Below are 17782 nucleotides of genomic sequence, written 5' to 3'. Positions count from 1 at the left end.
TTGTCACCGTCCATTCGTTGAGTTGGATGAAAGTAAAAGATTGGACGGCGGTGATTGGTGCTTCAAGAAACCCACCACGAACGAAAACAAATTAGACGGTCCAAACGAATACACGTGAGAGAGCAATCACGTGGTGGTTCCGGCTCCAAGTGCTAAACGACATCCCTCGGGACTGAAAAGCTGTCGTATAGTCGATCACGAGCAAAAGGCGTTTCGGGAAACGGAAACGTACAATTAGAAGAAGGAAAAAAGAAACGTCTTGATTTGATGAGACAAGTGCCATCCGATCTGATGACGTCTTTTGTGAAGATTTTAAAAATTCGTCAATCTTATCAGTTTATTGTTAAAAATATAAATTATTTTAAATATTTTTATTTAAAATTAAACATAAATAATACTTGATAAAAATTAACTGCACAATATACGATAAACATATATAATTCAAGAATTTCTAGGATCTTCTCGGATCCAGAAAGGATCATGTTGGCACAAAGAAAGTCGGACCTGGCTTCTCTGCCCTCTCATTTCCCATACACTCTTATCCCTTCCTATTTGTACCGTCAGTCTAAGTCACATTAACATTTTATATCACTATTGTTTTTTGTCTTATTATCTTTATAAAAAAAATCAATATAAAATATTAACGTGACTTAACTGTGGCCGTACAAAATAGGATAGGATAAGAGTGTATGAGAACTAAGAGGGCAGAGAAACCTGTCCAAGAAAGTCACCCACAGAGCAGTGAGAGTCAGCGCACATGGGGATTGGCTACGCGACGACATGACGTTTTTTTTTTTGGAACGTTATGCGGTATGATTATATAATTTCTTTACCCCACTATCCTCAAAAGATGAACATTTGGGACCTGGACTTTAGAAAATTCTTGGATGGTAAATCAAAGCAAATTAAAATAATTATGTACCTTAGAAATTTCAAAGTAAATCGTCCCATTCTGAAACAACCTCGTAGTTGGAATACATAAAAGAAGACAAAATTTGGATCACAAAAATCAATTTTGTAATTCTTGATTTATCTTGCAAATGATTGTTTCGAAATAAACTTGAGTCGTTACTTTCACTTTTAAGTTTTCGACCCAACTAATATGTTGTAATAAGAGAAGAAAAATGTTAAGCAGATTCTTTAAAAAATGAATTTTTACAAATTTTTTGTTACTTCATATTTTCAACACAATATTTTATAAGATTACCAGAAAAATTAACGTTAAATTGTGAGATGATAGAAAGTATAAAGGATTCAGAACTTTAGGAGAGTTTCCTTAGCATTTATCTTAAAAAGAAGTAAACTTGCTCAATGCTTGTTAATCATGGATAATTTCTATGTTTTTTTTATTAAACAAACGATATTATTTACGCTAAGGGAGAGTGAGTGGACTTAGCCTCCCATTGGCTTACAATAATATGGTTCAAACTTGTTTTTAGTGAGAATCAAATATAAGACTTTTCACTTATAAGTGAAGAGGAATACCACTAGATCGTAGTATTAAATGACGAATAATAATTTCTATGTTGAAACCATAAGTTTGACTAAACTGTAAATACCAAAAAAAAAAAGCTTTTACCTTAGACCTAAGAAACGAAAAGAGATTATCTTCGGATCCCTTCCATCAAATTCACTGAATCAATCAATCCGGATCCTTGAAATTTGATCAAACGGCTACAAACAGGAAGCCCATTTAAAAATTATAATAACTTTAGCTGTTATATCAAATTTTAAGGATCCGAATTAGATGATTTGATGAAAAAGATAAGGAGAGAATCATTTTCCGAAACAAACGTAATCTTTCCCTTTTCAGACAGTAACAGTGGTCTTAATCATCTCGTAACGAACTTTATTCATCAATTAATTAATTTACCACTATCGTATTTGCCACGTCGGACAGCTGCCGGCCGATCCCTCCCCCGCGCTGCCCCACCCGAAAAACGGGAAAAAAAATGAAGAAAATTAAATTAAACAAAAAAAAAAAAAAAAGGAAAGAAAGCGAGAGTTGCAGAAGACACACAGAGGTGCCCCCACGGAGACGAGGAGAAGAAGACGGGTCGGGTCTTGTAGCTGCTTTCTCCTTCTCAGTCCACTTCTCTTCTCTCTCTCTCTTCTTTCTCTCTCTAGAATTCCCTTTGCTTTGCCCTTCCCAAAACCCCCACTCCCTCACTTCGTCTCGGGAATTCAATTCCCCCTTTTGATTTTTTTTCTCAATTGGCGATTTCTTTCGGGATTTTCGTTTCGCCGGAAGGGTTTGGCTCGTTCGGGTCGGGTTTTGGACCGTTGAAGAATCGGTTAAAGGCGAGATCTGGCTGCGTATATTGCAAGGGATCGGAATTGTGATCCAATTGGAGCTGGTTTCGATTACCGTTTTGGATCCGATCGGGGGAGAAACAGCGCCATCAGATGGCGCTGTTCAGACGATTCTTCTATCGGAAGCCGCCGGATCGGCTTCTTGAGATCTCCGAGCGGGTGTACGGTACGTCGCCGTTTCGTCTTTCTTGAGAATTTTGCCAAATTCTGCGAAGTTCTGGTCTTTTTGTGCTCAATCTGTTGAGGTTTGGGCCAATGCGGTTGAATTTGATGGAAATTCAGAGTCTTTTCTGGGGTTCTTGTTGAAATGCGATTGAATTTGCTTCGAATTCGATCAAATTTTGTTTTTTCGTGCATTATATATGTTTGTGGATTGTTTTAGCTCAAAATTGTGAACCTTTTAGTGTAATGTGGATTGATTTTAACTTGTTTTGGCTCCGAATTATGCAGTTTTCGACTGCTGCTTCTCGACCGATGTGTTGGAAGAAGATGAGTACAAAGTATACTTGGGTGGCATTGTAGCGCAGCTGCAAGACTACTTCCCAGATGCTTCTTTCATGGTGTTTAACTTCAGAGAAGGGGATAAGCGGAGCCAAATTTCCGACGTGCTTACGCAGTATGACATGACAGTAATGGATTACCCTCGGCAATATGAGGGGTGCCCGCTGTTGCCACTAGAGATGATTCATCACTTCCTTCGTTCGAGTGAGAGTTGGTTGTCATTGGAGGGGCAACAGAATGTGTTGTTGATGCACTGTGAAAGAGGAGGATGGCCTGTTCTCGCGTTTATGCTTGCGGGTCTTCTGTTGTACCGTAAACAATACAGTGGGGAGCAGAAGACTCTTGAAATGGTTTACAAGCAGGCTCCTAGGGAACTTCTCAATATTTTATCTCCTTTAAACCCACAGCCTTCGCAGATGAGATATCTTCAGTACATTTCACGACGAAATTTGGGTTCTGAATGGCCTCCATCAGATACACCTCTACTTTTGGATTGTCTGATACTTCGAAACCTACCGCTTTTTGATGACGGAAAAGGTTGCAGGCCTTTTATCCGTGTTTTTGGTCAAGACCCTTCTACACCAGCTAACAGGAGCTCTAAGCTTCTCTTTTCAACTTTAAGGAATGAAAAGAATACCCACCTCTATGTACAGGTAATGTCTACTTCATGCAACAAAATCTGATGAATAAGATGATATATTTTTTAGCGTTCTTATGAATCCTAATCACAGGCAGAGTGTGTGCTGGTGAAAATTGATATTCGTTGCCGTGTTAGAGGGGATGTGGTTCTTGAATGCATCCACCTAGATGAAGATCTGGTTCGCGAGGAGATGATGCTGCGGGTTATGTTCCACACAGCATTTGTACGATCAAATATATTGATGCTGGGTCGTGATGATATTGATATTCTTTGGGATGCCAAGGATCAGTTTCCAAAGGACTTTAGAGCAGAGGTATGTCATTGTTTATTCTTATATGGGTGTCCTTTTCTGAAGCTATAGGAGTTAAATGCATACTCAAATCTGTATCAGGTACTTTTTCTGGACGCTGATGCTGTTGTGCCTAATATCACCACAGTTGTGGCAAGTGAAGAAAGCGAGCCAGGGAATGCATCACCTGAGGAATTTTTTGAGGTGGAAGAGATATTTAGCAATGCATTGGATTCACACGAAGTGAAGGCGGATTTGGACACTTCCATGGTTCACGACAATACTCCTAAAGATATAGTTCAGAAAAAAATCTGGAAGGAGGATTTAGATCGTCAGGCATTTGTAGACTGTACGTCAGATGATGGGAAGCACAAAAAGGACAGAAAGGCAAATTCTAATATTGATGCGGTGAAGGACATTGCTGTTGACGATGTGAAGTACAAGCTCAATGAGGTGGATTCCAATGTCGATGCAGTGAAAGACATTGCTGTGGATGATGGAGATATGAAGTCAAATTTCATCCCAGTTGCTGCTGATGTGCGGAGTCATACTGGATCTAAGGAAGTGGTAGAAGAGGTGTGTCAGAAATTGGAAGAGATGGAAGATATAATTAATGAAGAAGACTGCGCTCCACGGAAGAGGTCAGAGACCAAGGTTGCACAATCAAAACCGAGTGCTGAGGTCTCTAGACCGAAATCTGAGAGATTGCAGCCACCTGCTTATAAGAGACAGCCTTCATTTAATGCAAAAGTAGGTGCAGAAACTACGGTTGCAAAACAGAAGACTAAACAACAAGAAACTCAGGGCACTTCGGCAAAAATAGCAAAACCAAATGCAGTATCTAGGTGGATTCCCCCTAACAAAGGCTCTTATACTAATTCAATGCATGTTTACTATCCACCATCAAGATATAATAGTGCACCAGCTGGTGTTGCCAGTACTGCTTCTTCAAAAGATACAAATGCAAATGCTAGATTGAAAGGTTCTTCTGGAACTGTGGTTTCAAAGGATGTGGAAACTGAACTGAAACATAGTAAGGTGGACCCTTTGAAGCATTCAAAGTCTGCACCAGAGACACTTACAGAGACATCCACATCCTACCTGCCATCGACACTACCACCAATCCAAGAGACAGAGCTTTCCTCTATTAAAACAGAACATATTGATGCAGCAGTAGTGGCCCCTCCGCCTCCACCTCCACCTCCTCCTCCTCCTCCTCCTCCCCCTCCACCGCCTGTGTCTCAAATATCTTCATTGTACACTTCTCCTATGCTTTTGTCACCAGCTACCCCATTGTCACAGGTAGCTGTACCTCCTCCACCACCACCGCTGCCACCTCTGCTAAGTGCTAACTCTATCTTCTCAAAGCCCTCTTCAGTCTCGTCCTTGTTCCCGTATCCTCCCCTGCCACCACCACCACCACCACCTCCACCTCCACCTCCTTATGCCTTGTCATCTAGCACGCAGAATATTGGTATAGCTTTGGTCCCTGCACCTCCCCCTCCCCCTCTGCGACAATCTGGTGGGCAGAATAGTGGCACCATAATGCCTCCACTGACTTCTTCATCTCTTTGGAAGGTTGGGTACTCTTCAGCTGCTCGTGTTACACCACAGCCGCCTCCCCCTCCACCTCCTTTTGCTGCAAGTGCATCCAAGCCTCTTGGAGTTGGAGTACCTACTCCACCGCCACCACCTACTCGTGGTACCCCACCTCCTCCTCCATCGCCTTCTCCTATGTTGGGAGTTTCATCTACTCCACCTCCACCAACCCCACCACCACCACCACCTCCAATGCAAGGAACTCCACCTCCCTTACGTGGAGCTTTACCTCCACCCCCGCCCCCACCACCTCCAATGCAAGGAGCTCCACCTCCACCACCGGCACCACCGTTACGTGGAACTCCACCTCCACCACCCCCACCACCATTTTCAGTGCAGGGAGCACCTCCACCACCACCACCACCTCCAATGCGTGGAGCTCCACCTCCACCACCACCACCTCCAATGCGGGGGCCCCCCCCTCCACCGCCACCTCCTATGTATGGTGCCCCACCTCCGCCACCACCTCCTATGTATGGTGCCCCACCTCCACCGCCCCCTCCAATGCATGGGGGGCCACCTCCACCACCTCCACCACCTTCAGGACATGGTGCACCACCTCCGCCGCCCGCTCCAATGCGTGGGGGCACACCTACACCCCCTCCACCACCATCAGGGCATGGTGCACCACCTCCTCCTCCACCTCCTGGTGGAGGTCGCACTCCCTCACTGCATGGAGCACCACCTCCCCCACCACCTCCAGGAGGTTGTACTCCTGGGCCTCCTGCTCCACCTGGACTTCCTGGTGGTGCTCCTCCACCGCCACCCACATTAGGTGCCAGAGGAGCTACCGCTGGTAGAGGGCGCGGACGTGGGATACCTGCCACAGCGCCCCGACGGTCCTCTTGTAAACCACTACATTGGAGCAAGGTGACAAGGGCGTTGCATGGAAGCCTGTGGGAGGAGCTGCAAAGACATGGAGAGACTCAAAAGTATTCCATCTTATTTTTCAACTTATCATTCCGTTAGCAGCATGTTTTCTGCCATAAAGTTATGTTGTTGATTTGATGGATCTTACATGTTTAACACATGCAACCGTGTATTTTGTTTCAGATTGTTCATTTCAAATCACTAATGTGCTTCTCTTTTAATCTAGTGAGCCAGAATTTGATGTGTCAGAGATAGAGAGCCTTTTCTCTGCTATAGTTCCAAAACCTGCAAACTCAGATAAATCTGGAGGGCGCCGCAAGTCTGCTGGTTCTAAACCTGAGAAAGTCCAACTGGTAATTTTGTACAATTGGTTATTTTACTGTAAAATCATATATTCTTAAAGTTATGCTTGTTAAAGGGGATTCTTTTCCTGTTATACTTTCTGGGTCTTCCTACCGGTTATGGGGTTTGATTATTCTGTTAGAATGTAACCATCTATCATCCATCCCTCCATGTCTCCAGAGTTTTTGTTATATAGTTGCACTTATATTAATTAGTTGGGTGTGCACGTTGCTGCGTGTTGGCTATATTCGTTAAAGCAGAGATTTGTTTTGATGAATATTTTTTTTCTTCATTTTTCAATATAATGTCAGATGCTATTACTTCTCTATTTTCTTACTGTGATTCTCTTTGTTCCACATTGTAGATTGACCTGAGAAGGGCAAACAACACAGAAATTATGCTCACAAAAGTTAAGATGCCACTTCCTGATATGATGGTAAGCTGATCCAGTTGAATTTCTTCTTACTCATGGTTCGTGAATATAGATAATTTGCTTATCTGATGAGTCTTCTTCAATTGGCTTTTACTTTCCGAGTGTTTTTAATGCTGATGTTGTAAATGAACACTTTTCATACTTAGCTAATTATGTATTTGTATGCACATTCTCAGGCTGCCGTTTTAGCAATGGATGATTCAGTATTAGATGTTGATCAGGTGGAAAATTTAATTAAATTTTGTCCTACTAAAGAAGAGATGGAACTTCTTAAGGTGTGGCCTTTATTCGTTTTTACAATTTTTTTTTTGTTTTTTTTTTTTACGATTTTGTTGGTTATTTTTATAGTCCCTTTTTACAATCTGAAATGACTTCATCTCCTCATCAATTATATATTTTCTTGCTTGTGATTTATGTTGTTTAGAACTACACTGGTGACAAGGAGACCCTGGGGAAGTGTGAAAAGGTATAACCAGATCATAGCATATTCTTGAAGTATTTGTCTTAGTAGATTAATGACAATAAGAGCATCTCCAATGGTAAGATGAATATTTTGCATCTCCATTGGAGCTTTCGGGCCAACCAAAAATGTATATTACACATTCAAGGGATTGTGCATATCCCATTGGAGATGCTCTAAGTCGCTGGCCTTTTCTGTGCCATATACAAAAGCTTTGACCAGATTTTGAATATTATAAATTATGATTTAAATCTTATTGTGTCCCCATGATCTTGTGCTTTATTAATTTATAATATTAAGTAGACACAGATTAGTCCATTCACCACTTATTCAGTTTAATTTAAAAATATTCCTCCAATATTATTACACTTGTAAATGTGGCGGCAATGGAAGACTTGAAGATGGCTGATAATCAGTAAACATCAATAAATGATTTCCCTTGACTGTTGAAAAATAAAAGATTTTGAGATGGACCAAATTCTTTTTGCGTGAGGAGTAAACAATATATGGAATTTTTCCATCCGATACCGAGAAATGATATGTTTTTACGATGTTTTAAGGGATATAATTTGCTTGTCCTTGTTTAAGATGCTAAATTACACTGCTATTGGTTTAATCGGTGTCTTAATTAGACATAGGAAAACCCCAAAGGAAATTAGTGAGGCACTACCTAAACTTTATTGAATGGTCAGGTGGAATCATTTCAGATTAGTTTCTTGGAGATATTCCCAACTTTTGTGATAGTAGTGCTCTGCATTACATAAACTTTATTAAGTTTTTGAATATTGTTTTCCTAATTATGTTTTATGTTGCTTGTAGAATTTCAATAATAGCAATTATGTGCTAGATGTTTTGAGTGCATATTGGATTCTAATTTCCCTTACATATTTACAGCTATAACTAATTGTCAGATATTTAAAGTCTCTGTATATTTGTAATGTTTCAGTACTTTTTGGAGTTGATGAAAGTGCCTCGGGTGGAGTCAAAGATGAGAGTTTTTTCTTTCAAGATTCAGTTCGGCACTCAGGTTTGGTAGTATGTGCTATTTTGTTCCTGATGTCAGTAAATGTGGCCTAATGTTTTTCTCTTTGCATCTTTATCTAAATTTTGACCTCTTTTGCAGGTCTCAGAATTTAAAAGAAGTTTGAACACAGTAAACTCTGCATGTGAGGAGGTATGTCAGTACTAATAATGAATTGCTTCCTGCAGTATATAGATACCGATATTAACTCAGCTACTCTTTTACTGATAAATTAGGTTCGGAACTCTGCTAAGTTGAAGGAGATTATGAAGAAGATTCTTTTTTTGGGGAACACATTGAACCAAGGAACTGCAAGGGGTATGTTATATTGGAATTTGTTATGTTTGTTGAATTTAGAGCATGTAGGAAGGTTGTTTTATATGTTGCTTGAAGTAAGAACTTTAAGATAACCTATTATTGTAGACTGGGAAGTATTAAGATAAATTATGTGAATCACATGCTGGATTAAGAGTTACCGGCAGAAACATCCTTTATTTGAAACCAGCTATTTCGTATTCCATTTTAAATTCCTATCTACACTTAGCTTTATTTTTGTGAAGCCTTTGTGAAATGATATGAATTGTTAAATTATTTGTACAGGTGCTGCTGTTGGGTTTAAGTTAGACAGTCTACTAAAGCTCTATGATACACGTGCGTCTACTAGTAAGATGACACTCATGCATTATCTTTGTAAGGTATGTTTCATTTTTTTTTTTTTTGGGTTATGCAGTGAATATATTGACGCAAATGCGTTATTGTCTGATGAGAACTAACAAATAAGAGATGATTGCGTGCAAAATTTCTCATTCTTGCCAAATTTTTTTGGATACAAGTTTTCTCTCAGATGGATATGTTGTCTCTGTTTTTTGTGTAAGCGGTACTTACCATCAAATTTTGAATCTAAGGTTTGGCTTTCTTGTGTCTTAGATCCTTGCATCTAAATCACCGGGACTTCTTGATTTTCACCAGGACCTTGTCAGCCTGGAACCTGCAACAAAGGTGGCCATTTGTTTCCTTGGTGTTAATTTAATTGTAAGCATTGTAGTTAATTTTTGCATGTGACAAATCTTGTTTCCATGCAGATACAATTGAAGTCTTTAGCAGAAGAAATGCAAGCTATAATCAAGGGGTTAGAAAAGCTCAATCAGGAGCTGACGGCATCAGAAAATGATGGCCCTGTGTCAGACGTTTTCCGTAAGGTATTAAATTTTTCCCTTTTAATGCTAAAAGGCCAGTCTTTTTCTTCTTCTGGTTTCTTTATGGGTTCCCTAACAATTTTTTTGGTACTTGTTTTTATTGTTGAATTTCTAGACGTTGAAAGAGTTCATTACTGTTGCTGAGACCGAAGTGGCATCTGTGACGAACCTATATTCTGTGGTGGTAATATGCTAATTATCAACTGTGTCCTTGTGGCCGGTCTTATTTTGTATTTTATGATCTCAGCATTGTCATTTGCTTTTGGTGGACAGGGTAGAAATGCAGATGCACTTGCATTGTATTTTGGTGAGGATCCCGCCCGCTGTCCATTTGAGCAAGGTTAGTAGTGGATGGGGGTGAGGGTTTTTTATGTTTTTAGATTTTGGATTGGGTAAGAGAGTTTATGTTTTCGGTGGAACCTATATGTTTTTTATGGGACGGGGGTTTTTCTGGATGCGCACAATCTGTAATTAACTCTTTTCATGTAGACATTCTGAAACTAACTATCATCGTATTAAAAACCCTTTTTTGATGACTGCAGTTACCGTGACTCTCTTAAATTTCGTGAAGTTGTTTCGGAAAGCACACGAAGAGAATGTCAAACAGGCTGAATTGGAGAAGAAGAAAGTCGAAAAGGAAGCTGAAATGGAAAAGGCCAAGGGCATTAACCTCACAAAAAAAACACCAAAATAGGTGGAGATTATAGTCACTCTATCACTACATGGGAAATTGAGCTCTCCTGTCATACTTGCTCTTAGGACCCAGTGTTCGGTCGCAGTGTTCCTAACCAGTTTCAAGGAGCATATTTGCTTTTAGGACCCTGGTCGGAATCCCTTTCTCAGAGCTTGTGCAACGGAAGGCCCTTCGAGATTTATTTGGATGAGGGCAGAAAGGGCAACTGGTCGAGTCCTGCAGCATTCGAAGTTGTGAACTATGCATGAATCTTAACTATACATGCTTGACAAGATGTTCAATCGGATGATCACGGCCAACTGATCAATCATGTGGGATATCATACAAAGAGACCGGACCTTGGCTTTCACTCGACAGTTCTATCCATTAATTGAGAAGCAAGGGTTCCCCGAGGCAATCTGGTTTCGGCTGCCATCATGATGTCGGATCTGGCCCCTCTGGCGTCCTTGTGAGAGCAAAGTTCAGTCTCGGTTCAGCCTAGGCGATCAGGTTTCGGCTTTCATCATTCGTTTGGCATAAAATGTACAGCACACACCAAGGAAGATGCCGTTGGGATCTGTAAAGCACCCGCATTCCTGCTGTACCGTTAAATCCTGTACAAATCACGCTAACCCTCTCTCCGTAGTTTAGAATTCAATTCATTTTCGTGTAACATATAATTTAGTTCCTCGTTACGTTGAAATTTTGGATAGGAGACCCCGTCGTGATAGGCGTTGTATAGGTAATCAGGTTCAGAAAGAAACTAGACGATCGACGGGGAATTTCTTTAATTTTTTAGGGTAATTGTAATATAAGTATAGGCTGGTTTTAGAAACTGACTGTTGCTTCCTTATGGTTGTTAGTCAAAAAGTATACTTCATTCATGAAATGTGTGTGTTTCTGTGTGTATTTTTTTGGTTAAATAAAAGGGCTAATAGCCCGACAAAAGAGAAATTACAAAGTAATGGTACGAGGCCGAGAGACATCAGAAATTATAAAATGTTAGACAATGATAACTGCTTACAAAATATGTTTTCGAATGATTTTTGTAGTTTTTCGCAAAAATCAATATGTAAAAACCGTGAGCTACATTTTTGGGGAAAAATGCCTAAAAAATGCGATGGTTGAGTTTTCACAAGATCTTTTGCAGACACAATTAGAGAACAATTTACGTAGGCCGAAACCTCTATGAAATTATGCATGAATTGTAAGAATTTATAAACGGTTGCAAGATGTAAATTTTATATTGCTCAGTCACTCCGGTACATTTACATTGGAATATGACCAATATTATTTGTTTAATGCTAAGCCAATACAAAACTAACCAAGAATTTATAAGCATCTGTCACCAGCTGATCTGTAATTTAAAAGAAAAAAAATAAACCAACACAAAACTAACTTGAATAACAAAAAAGGAAAAAGAAACAAAGAGACCTAAATGTATCATTCACACTGCTAAAGTTGCCAACCTAACTTGGAACAAAGCAACTAAATTAAATTGGAATAAAATAATCATAAGCATTTTTTTTTTTTTTGCAACACCTTTTTTATATTCTTTCTTCCATAAATAAAGAAAGAACTAAAATGGATTGGTTTGAAGTTTGAAGGGTCCTTTGAATTTCTTGAACCAAAATTCATGGAAGCACTTTCATGGAAGCACCTTTGACAGCCTTCAAATCTCCACGACTTTCTTCGTCGTCTCTGTGTTCGATCCGTCGAGAACTCGGCTTGCAGCTTTGTAAGAACATAAAGCTCACAGTAATATCAAGAACAACAAGAATTGAGTACAAATAAGCAAGGAAAACACCCTCCATAGCCATGGAAGATCCGAGCTTTCCTGCGAAATGATAAGCTCGTACGATGCGGTATTGGAACAATGCTTCAACTGCAGCTAGGGTTAAGCTGACAGGCAGAGCAAGACAGAGAGCCGTTGAAGTTCTTCCTCTGATCAAAAGACAGGCCTTGAGAATTGCCAAGTAACCGCCACTCTTTTGTGCACCTGATAGAACCAATGCAAGATTGCATATTATGAGTGCATTGGAAAGAACAATGGAGTACAGAACTGCCCCAGATACCGATAAGAAGAGGAGGGTGTTCGGAGAAGAGAAACCGAGTCCTTCGAGGACATTGAAGGCGATGAACAAGAGAGAAAACACCGTTGCATTGGCAGAGAGGATCAAAAACGAGTTGTAGACATGAGTGTGGAGGAGTGGGGTGTAGAGAGAAATTGTGGAAAGAAACGATGGGTGTGACGAGGTATTCGGTTTTTGGTGGTGGCTGAGAGATTGGATTACAAAAGCTTTGGTTATGAGGAGGAAGGTGAGGGAGAATGGGAATGTGAAGATTGAGGAGGTGATGGTTTGGGAGAGCTTGTTGTTGAGAATGGTGAAGAATTCCAAGGAGGGAGGGAAGCCGGCCACGTCAAAAAGGCTGTGCAGGCGGTTGTAGACGGCGGGCAAGAGGGCGAAGCTAGACGGAAGAAGTGCTTGTGAGATGAGAACTGAGGCTGAGAAGGGTAAGGCAATGACTGCTGCAATTGAGGTGAAGTATTGATAGTTTAGAAGGAATGTGTGGACTGATTTTCTGATAATCCTGCCTGCCTTTTCCATTGCAAGAACTTTTTTAGCCTTCTTGCACTCCAAGGGAGAGGAAATTGGTATGAAACTGGGTGTGTGAATCACAAAATTGGGTGTGTATTAGAAGAGAAATGTCGGTTCTCTTCTCTTCCCAAATTTTTTAATTGGCTCTCTCTCTCTCTCTCTCTCTCTCGGTTGGTGTCTTGGATGCAAGGACTGGCCAACAACTAAAACTAACAAATTTGCAGAGCTGGAGTTGTTTGGGAAGGCTATTGTTTTCATCAAAGAAATTACTTGGAGTCTTTTGGTGACATTGTAATCTCCAAATTCCCAATAATGTAATTGGACAAAGGAGGATGGATTATGAGTACAAAGAAACCTTTGTTTTGGATTGCTTCAAGTATACTTTTTTTTTTGATTTTTTGTTTTTGTTTCATGATGATAGCATCATTTTTTTCTCCCTTGACTTAACTTCAAAGAACTGTTTTTGGATTTGGATATAAAATCATAGGAAAATGTAAACCCTATATATTTTTCTGGAAATTCTTATTGGCAAGGGATACGTGGGACCATTTTTTTACACAAATTTCCACATGTTTTTGTGGGGGCTTTTTTTGTAATGTATTTCAACGATCCTAACCGCTTATATTTTAGCCTGCCCTCTACCAAAAATTATCTAAATCTAAAACTGTATAACCGTTGGATTAGGGGTTTAGGTTTGTCCTTTTTTTCACTACAAATGAATGTCTTAATGATTTGGACTCATCTAATGTTTTGCAAAGATAATCTATAAATGATGTTCTAAAACATAAACGGTTCATTATATTAAAATACATTACAGAGTAAGTCCCACAAAAATGTATGTCAACCGTTGTAAAAAAAAGTGGTGTCACAAATCCGCTCCATGTTTAATAGTTCTTTGAAAAAATTATTGTGCAATCTTTCATGATAAAAAGTAAAAGAAGAAAAAGTGTAGGATGACTATTAGAGTACTAAATACTAATAACAATCTCCTAATTTATGAATTATCATATAGATGAAAATTTGAATTCAACTCTAAGAAGATAAAGGTAGATCTTGTTGTTTGCCAAACATATCTATACTTCGATGCCAAACATATCTATACTTCGATGCAGTCACCACAAACCTCATGCATGAATTTTGTAAAAGATAAAAGGTAGAATACTTCTCTTTTTTTTTTACTTCAAAAGGGATCAGCTAGTCGCAAGTCATGGCAATTAAACTTGTATAGAAAAAAAAATCTATAAATTTAGAGAATATTAAATAATCACTTAATTAATAATTTATTAACTTATTAATTTATTCATGTATTCTTTATTTTCTAAAATATTTTATATTGTAATCTATGTATTTTTTTAACCAAGTAAAATTCATGAATTTACTTCTTCTTTTTTCAAAAATAGATTGTGCATTGTTGAATATACTACATTATTTTATTTTATGAACATTTAACCAAGCAAAAATTTTATTTAAACAAACAAAACGGAAAATTTTGAATTTTGTCATAATCATTAAACAAAGTTATATGAGTATTTTTTTTGTTAAGGTTATATGAGTATTTTTTTTGTTAAGGTTTAAATATTTGGGGCTCTTATCATTAACTTTTTTATTCTTGAAAGTAAATTCTAAGATAAATAGATAAACAATTGACCTTCACGCGACCTGTAAAGTAGTCCTTATTTTGTAATGTTTCACGTGGGAATAGTATAATTCTTAGCTTGCAATATAATTATAATAATAGCTACCTGCGAAATAAAAAGGAAAAAGAAATGTCGAAATAAATTAAATACAAATTGGTTTAGAATAGGATGTGTCACCTTCTTATTCTGTCAACAATTATTTATGATAATAATAGGACCCTATCATTTTTTTAACATAAATCCTCACCGTCGATTTTCATATTAAATCAGATCCACTGACAGATGCCTCCATCTCTTGAATTTCTGCATAAATGCACATCATCCATTTTGTCATGATTTATTGTAATTTTTTTTTTCAAATGCAGATTTTGTTCGATTAAATGTTAGATTAGTCACCGATAGTATTTAAACTCATGCCATCTTACAAGTCACCACGGTGGACCTGTGGTAAAGGACCGCTTGCATGATTTATTGTAGTGTACTTCTCTATGTTTACATCCACACTAGTATTAATTTTTTTTGGCTTTTTAACAAAATAATGGCTTCTTAGATTGACATAACTCTTTACTTTTGTTCTTAAGATTTAAAATCTATAGAAATGATCCATGAGTTTGTCCACGTCAATCATTTGGTCCTTGCATGAAAAATCTCTGCTAAATAAGACTAAAATGACAAAAATATCCTCTAATTTTGTTGAATTATTTTGGCCCATTGTTTACTAAATTGAAGGTATTTTTATCATTTTGGTCTTTATTTAACATAGATTTTTCACAGAATGACCAAAATGATTGATGGTGGACAAACGTAAGGACCGCTTCTATTGATTTCAAATCTCAGAGACCAAATTGAGGAGTTATGTCAATCTTAGCAACCATTTTGGCTAAAATGCCATTTTTTTCTCTAATGCAATTAGAGGGATAAAGAAAAGGGAGCGAAAAGGGTTTTCCATGAGATGGGAAATGAAAACTATTAGCCCCCATAGAAGGTTTGTGAATAAGTGATTGTCTGATAATGAGCAAGAAATATTCATCTTTTTGCTAAACATAATGTATCAAACTCATAATTCATTAGATAATTTTTGTGAATGTTAACTAAGTATCGTAAATAAATTGCTCCCGGTTGTTCAATAATTTGATAACCATTGTGTCGCATATGTTATTGACATTGTCAATAACTTGATTTTACATTTCTATACGTCTTATAAATATGTCGTCGAGAAACTTGACTGAACTTTTAAGAAAAGTGTTATTAACGGAGAAATTGTGTTAGTGTGAGAGGAAATGGTTTTTAAAATTTATTGATTTAAATAATTAAATGAAAAAATATTAGTGAAATTCTGCTGAGTTAATCAACATGACTGGGTATGTTTAGGTGAGAAGCCTTAATCCGATGGCCCAATAAATACAAAGATGATGAGGGATTATCGTCTTCATCATGCGGCTGAGCTTGGTGCACAGACTTTTGACTTGGTTGGGTGCTTACTTCCCTGCTTTGGTGAAGTGTCTGTGTTTGTGGTGACCTTCTAACTTGAAGATAATTTAAACCAAAATGTGTTGTATAAGGACTATGAGTTCACCTAGCTACATTCCATGTGGACTTCACATAAATAAACAACAAAAATGATGACTTTTATTGCATTTTTCGTATAACATTTTTAATAAGAGTTCCACATGTATTGGTGGACCCTATCTAGATTAGAGAGGTTTTAACGAGACATTTATTATGGGTTGGTTATACCTTTGTATGCATTCTACTTGCGTCCTGAAAACGTTTAGTTTTGACTTAATACAACTTCTCACTTTTATCCATAGATTGTGAGATTTATCCTACCTTGTGTTTTACTATAGCCAAGTTTTGTGAGTTTTATTACTTATGTATTCTTTTGTTATTTATTAGCCTCGCATTCGTTTATTGTGCCGACTTGACAAGACTACTTCATCAACTATTTCTACATCATCACATGAAAATCTGATGCGTAATTTACTTGAGTATTTACACACTCAAGGGGGTGTTGCAATCCAAGCATCGTTAAGATTGTGATTGTTTAAATCCTAGTGAATTATATGTAGGATTTTGCAGTATCTTTTAGATAGTTTCCATGTACAACATGTATTACTTGGAGAACAAATTTATTTCTCCCTTATTAGTATAAATAAAAACATATAAATAAAGACACAATGCATGATGAATAACACTCACGAATCCCTCGAGCCCTTTTCTCTCTTCTCCTTGCCGCTAGTTCTCTCCGTTGCTTTTCCCTCAGTAAAATAGGCGTACAACAAAATTAGCTTTGTTGAATAAACTTTTTTCTTTAATACAAACGACCAAAATATAATAAATATACACCCTAATTGCGATTAACGACCTTTTCCAACAAGTGAGATATATACATCATTGCATAAAGTTGACAATAAATTAATCAAGAATACACATCAAGTGACTGTTTTTAATTATTTTGATTTTGAACTTTATTTGCCAAGAGTTGTTCGATCTACCAAATTAATTATTGGATCAATTGCTTTTTCATTTTTCTTATTGTGAAAAATTAAAGACCACATATGGGTTGTAATCTGTGTATAAACAGCAAGACAACCCCTATTATTCATATTTGGTTCTTCAATAATACAATGTATTAGTTTCATCATCTAATGATTTATATATATACAAGAGAAAAATGATTAAATAACAAAGGTTGCACACAAAAATTAAAAAAAAAAAAGACGAAAAAGATGCATACACTAAAAGATAAGAAGAAATTCGTCTGCCAGGCACCTACATATTTGATACCCTTTTCCTATGAAAAAAACTTGCAATACCGATTTGATTCGTATTTCCATCAATTACTAGCTCAGTCTATGAAAAAACTACGGAATCCTGGTATTATACACTAAAAGATAAGATGACAAACTCATGATACTGTTCACTTTAACGAAAACCTATATTTTTACACTAAAAAGTCAATCCTGGTAGTATTCACTTTACCCTTTATTTTGTTTTTATCGTTAAAACTCAAAATTTTCAAATCATTTTCGTTAGTTTTCCTAAAAAACTATCTAATTTTAAACTCAACTGGGAGGCATTTTTGTGTGAGGGTGTCGATGTCACGTCATCTGTTCACCAAAGCCACACACACAAAAACCAAGAATCTCTCCACACTTTGAGTGGAAACTCACCAAAACATCCATTGCTTTCTTGCCTGAAGTTATAC

At 37.8% G+C, this 17782-nt stretch overlaps 2 protein-coding genes across 4 annotated transcripts; one reads left to right on the top strand and one right to left on the bottom strand.

Annotated features, from left to right (window-relative positions):
- Positions 1-1984: 1984 nt before the first annotated feature.
- Positions 1985-11226, top strand: LOC126599574 (formin-like protein 20). Of its 3 annotated transcripts, XM_050265969.1 has the most exons (17): positions 1988-2479; positions 2764-3467; positions 3546-3767; positions 3846-6274; positions 6439-6565; positions 6919-6990; positions 7164-7262; positions 7412-7453; positions 8394-8474; positions 8571-8621; positions 8705-8786; positions 9069-9163; positions 9396-9467; positions 9551-9667; positions 9780-9848; positions 9938-10004; positions 10207-11226. In XM_050265969.1, the coding sequence occupies exons 1-17, from the start codon at positions 2407-2409 to the stop codon at positions 10356-10358; spliced, it is 4554 nt and encodes a 1517-aa protein (XP_050121926.1). In that variant the 5' UTR covers positions 1988-2406; the 3' UTR covers positions 10359-11226. The 3 variants fall into 3 exon arrangements, 2 of the variants coding, with proteins under 2 accessions (XP_050121926.1, XP_050121928.1); XM_050265971.1 differs by lacking the exon at positions 1988-2479 and having other exon boundaries at positions 3320-3467; positions 3550-3767; XR_007615191.1 differs by lacking the exons at positions 9069-9163; positions 9396-9467; positions 9551-9667; ... (1 more) ...; positions 9938-10004; positions 10207-11226 and having other exon boundaries at positions 1985-2479; positions 8394-8482; positions 8705-8788.
- A 325-nt stretch (positions 11227-11551) lies between these two features.
- LOC126599575 (uncharacterized) lies at positions 11552-13290 on the bottom strand. The gene has a single exon (XM_050265972.1). It carries the CDS (start codon positions 12944-12946, stop codon positions 11972-11974), a length of 975 nt encoding a protein of 324 aa, XP_050121929.1. The 5' UTR covers positions 12947-13290; the 3' UTR covers positions 11552-11971.
- Between the last annotated feature and the right edge of the window lie 4492 nt (positions 13291-17782).

Source organism: Malus sylvestris, chromosome 14 (assembly GCF_916048215.2).
Source record: "Malus sylvestris chromosome 14, drMalSylv7.2, whole genome shotgun sequence".
NCBI classification, from domain to species: domain Eukaryota; kingdom Viridiplantae; phylum Streptophyta; class Magnoliopsida; order Rosales; family Rosaceae; genus Malus; species Malus sylvestris.
Note: the sequence above shows the minus strand (reverse complement) of the source record. Positions and strands in the feature narration are given on the sequence as shown.

What these genes read in the sequence shown, in the direction of transcription:
- LOC126599574 (XM_050265969.1), top strand. Translation starts at nt 2,407, where the DNA reads ATGGCGCTGTTCAGACGATTCTTCTATCGGAAGCCGCCGGATCGGCTT. An exon ending in AGACATGGAGAGACTCAAAA is followed by an intron (nt 6,275 to 6,438) that starts GTATTCCATCTT and finishes CTTTTAATCTAG; the next exon opens with TGAGCCAGAATTTGATGTGT. An exon ending in TGTCAGACGTTTTCCGTAAG is followed by an intron (nt 9,668 to 9,779) that starts GTATTAAATTTT and finishes TTGAATTTCTAG; the next exon opens with ACGTTGAAAGAGTTCATTAC.
- LOC126599575 (XM_050265972.1), bottom strand. Translation starts at nt 12,946, where the DNA reads ATGGAAAAGGCAGGCAGGATTATCAGAAAATCAGTCCACACATTCCTT.